Genomic DNA, 2,500 nt, shown 5'->3' with positions numbered 1-2,500 from the left:
TCAGCTGCTAAATAAAGATACATGTAATGTGTTTCTTATTCTAGTATAAATATCATTTTATAATAATAATACATTTAATTTTTTTATTCTCTTTTGTAAGTTGTGACTAAATCTGTCTGATAAATGTAGTGCAGATGTGTAGTGGAGTAGAAGTATCATAGAATACTCAAAAATAAGTTCCTCCATAGTTTATTTAATACAGTATGTAGGTCATTAAAACAGTGAAGTTGCTTCCCAGATGTTTCTCCTCCTTCCTCCCTGTTCATCTGCTTTGCTGCTGGTTTCACTTTGTCACTTTGAACCCCAGGCCTTTAATTTAATTTAATTTATTTTACTTTATTTTAATTTTTTAATTTATTTTATTTTTATTTTATTATTTTGTATTTATTTATAATTTTTTTTACTTTCTTTTAATTATATATTTTTTTAATTCATTTTAATGTTATTATTTGTGGGTGTGGTTTTCACCTGTGGGCTTCTGTCCATCTGTACTAACCCTCTGCATGCCGCCTGCTAACCGCTAACTACACAGCTAACGGTGAGAACACACACACACACACACACACTCTCTCTCTCTCTCACTCACTCACTCACTCACTCACTCACTCACTCACTCACTCACTCACTCACTCACTCACTCACTCACTCACTCACTCACTCACTCACTCACTCACACACACACACACACACTCACTCACTCACACACACATCTCAACTTTTTTTTAGATTTTCTTTTATTATTTTATTTTATATATTTTAATAATTTTTTGCAGTCAAAGTTTAGATATTAATATTTTCTGATTAGATTAACTGCAGGTGAATGGGGTTTAACATATTTACCTTACAGACACTTTGCCAGTTGATTTAATGACATTAAAACTATTATTTTTTATATTACAATTTGTTTTGAAAATGTTTAAATTAATCAACAACAAATTTGAACATTTATTAAAAAAAATATATACTGTAAATGTACGACTTTAATCCACTTTCATTCCTCTTTAGGACTTCCATAAAATAATTTAAAAAATCAAACTTTCTTCTCATAAATGTACAAATTTAATCTCAGAATATTCAAGTTTTTTTCCTCCATAAATTCAGGATTCAAACCTCAGACAGAATCAAAATTAATTTCTCATTAACTATCCATGTTTTTTTCTTGTTAATTTTACAACTTTTATTTTTTTCTTCATATATTTCTGACCTCAATGTCAATCCTGTTTTTTTTCTCTTTAGGACTTTCATTTTAGAAAAAAACAAAATCAAACTTTCTTCTCATAAATGTACAAATTTAATCTCAGAATATTCAAGTTTTTTTCCTCCATAAATTTAGGATTCAAACCTCAGACAGAATCCAAATTAATTTCTCATAAATTTTAGAACTTTTGTTTTGAGTATCTGGTTTTTCTTTTTCATATATTTCTGTCTTCAATGTCAAAACGTTAAAGTAATTTCTTCATGAATTCTGAATCCTTGTGTCGTGTTTTCTCCCAGTGTACCTGAATGATCCTTCACACGTCTGAATTCCTCTGAGACCATGATGAAGATGATGATGATGAAGATGATGAAGATGATGATGATGATGATGTGAGAGTCCTCCATGTTGGGACAGTCTGCTGCTTGTTAATAGCAAAACGCCAAAATGCCAAAGTGCCTTCAAGAAACAAACCAACAAAAATATCTTTAAACATAAGAGTTTTCTCCCGCTGTGCTTCCTGTGTCCAAGATAGTTTCAACATAAAAGGGAGAACGATTTCAGGCTAAAAGGAAAAGTGTCATTAAAGGTGTAGTCAGTGATTCTGGAGAACGCTTGTTGTCAAATTAACTTTTTTGTCCAAATCAGTGAATATCTCCTTATGATACTGTGTGTGTGCTTGGGGGAAAAAAATCCAGTGTTAATACACAGCCTAGGCTCTGTAAACGGGCATGTTGCTATAGCTATAGTGGGCCCGTTTGTTTACCAGTTTTTCCAGCACACACACAGTACAGACAGGTAGTGGATCGTGAGGAGATATTCACTCAGTACAGACAGGTAGTGGATCATGAGGAGATATTCACTGATTTAGAACAACAAGCGTTCTCCAGAATCACTGACTCCACCTTAACAGAGTAAGAGTAAAGACAGTGTGACATAATTTTGTTAAAACTTTAATTGAAAATTATTTAGGTTGCGTTCTGAATCTCCTCCTCTTTCTTTTTTCTATTCTACATACTACATCCGACGATAAAAATAATCTAGTTAGGATGCAGTAGGCATACTATTGGGACATACTTTACTCTCTTATTTCATCATAACATGGCTCCTTGATCTTGCCTCTTGCTTTTATATCCGTCGCATCCCTGTTTGTTTTCATATGGAGACTTCGTCGATGTTACGTTACTTCACGTGCGCACCGGATTGTGGGTCAGAATCGCCCCAAATAGGATGCAGTTTTCAACACTAACAATCTTGGCCGCATGAAGTAGGACATCCGGGTGCTTCTAACCATCCTAAATCTGG

At 33.3% G+C, this 2,500-nt stretch overlaps 1 protein-coding gene across 1 annotated transcript in view; it reads left to right on the top strand.

The window, feature by feature from the left end:
- The window catches only part of LOC307262677 (uncharacterized protein), a 30,273-nt gene extending 28,211 nt beyond the window's left edge, over positions 1-2,062 (top strand). Inside the window, exon 6 of the mRNA XM_080043633.1 lies at positions 1,495-2,062. Within this exon, the coding sequence (XP_079899759.1) occupies positions 1,495-1,507 (13 nt within the window). The 3' untranslated portion in view covers positions 1,508-2,062. The remainder of the gene's footprint in view (positions 1-1,494) is intronic.
- Positions 2,063-2,500: the final 438 nt, after the last annotated feature.

The sequence above is a fragment of the Ammodytes marinus genome (assembly GCF_949987685.1).
Source record: "Ammodytes marinus genome assembly, chromosome: 16".
NCBI classification, from domain to species: domain Eukaryota; kingdom Metazoa; phylum Chordata; class Actinopteri; order Uranoscopiformes; family Ammodytidae; genus Ammodytes; species Ammodytes marinus.
Note: the sequence above shows the minus strand (reverse complement) of the source record. Positions and strands in the feature narration are given on the sequence as shown.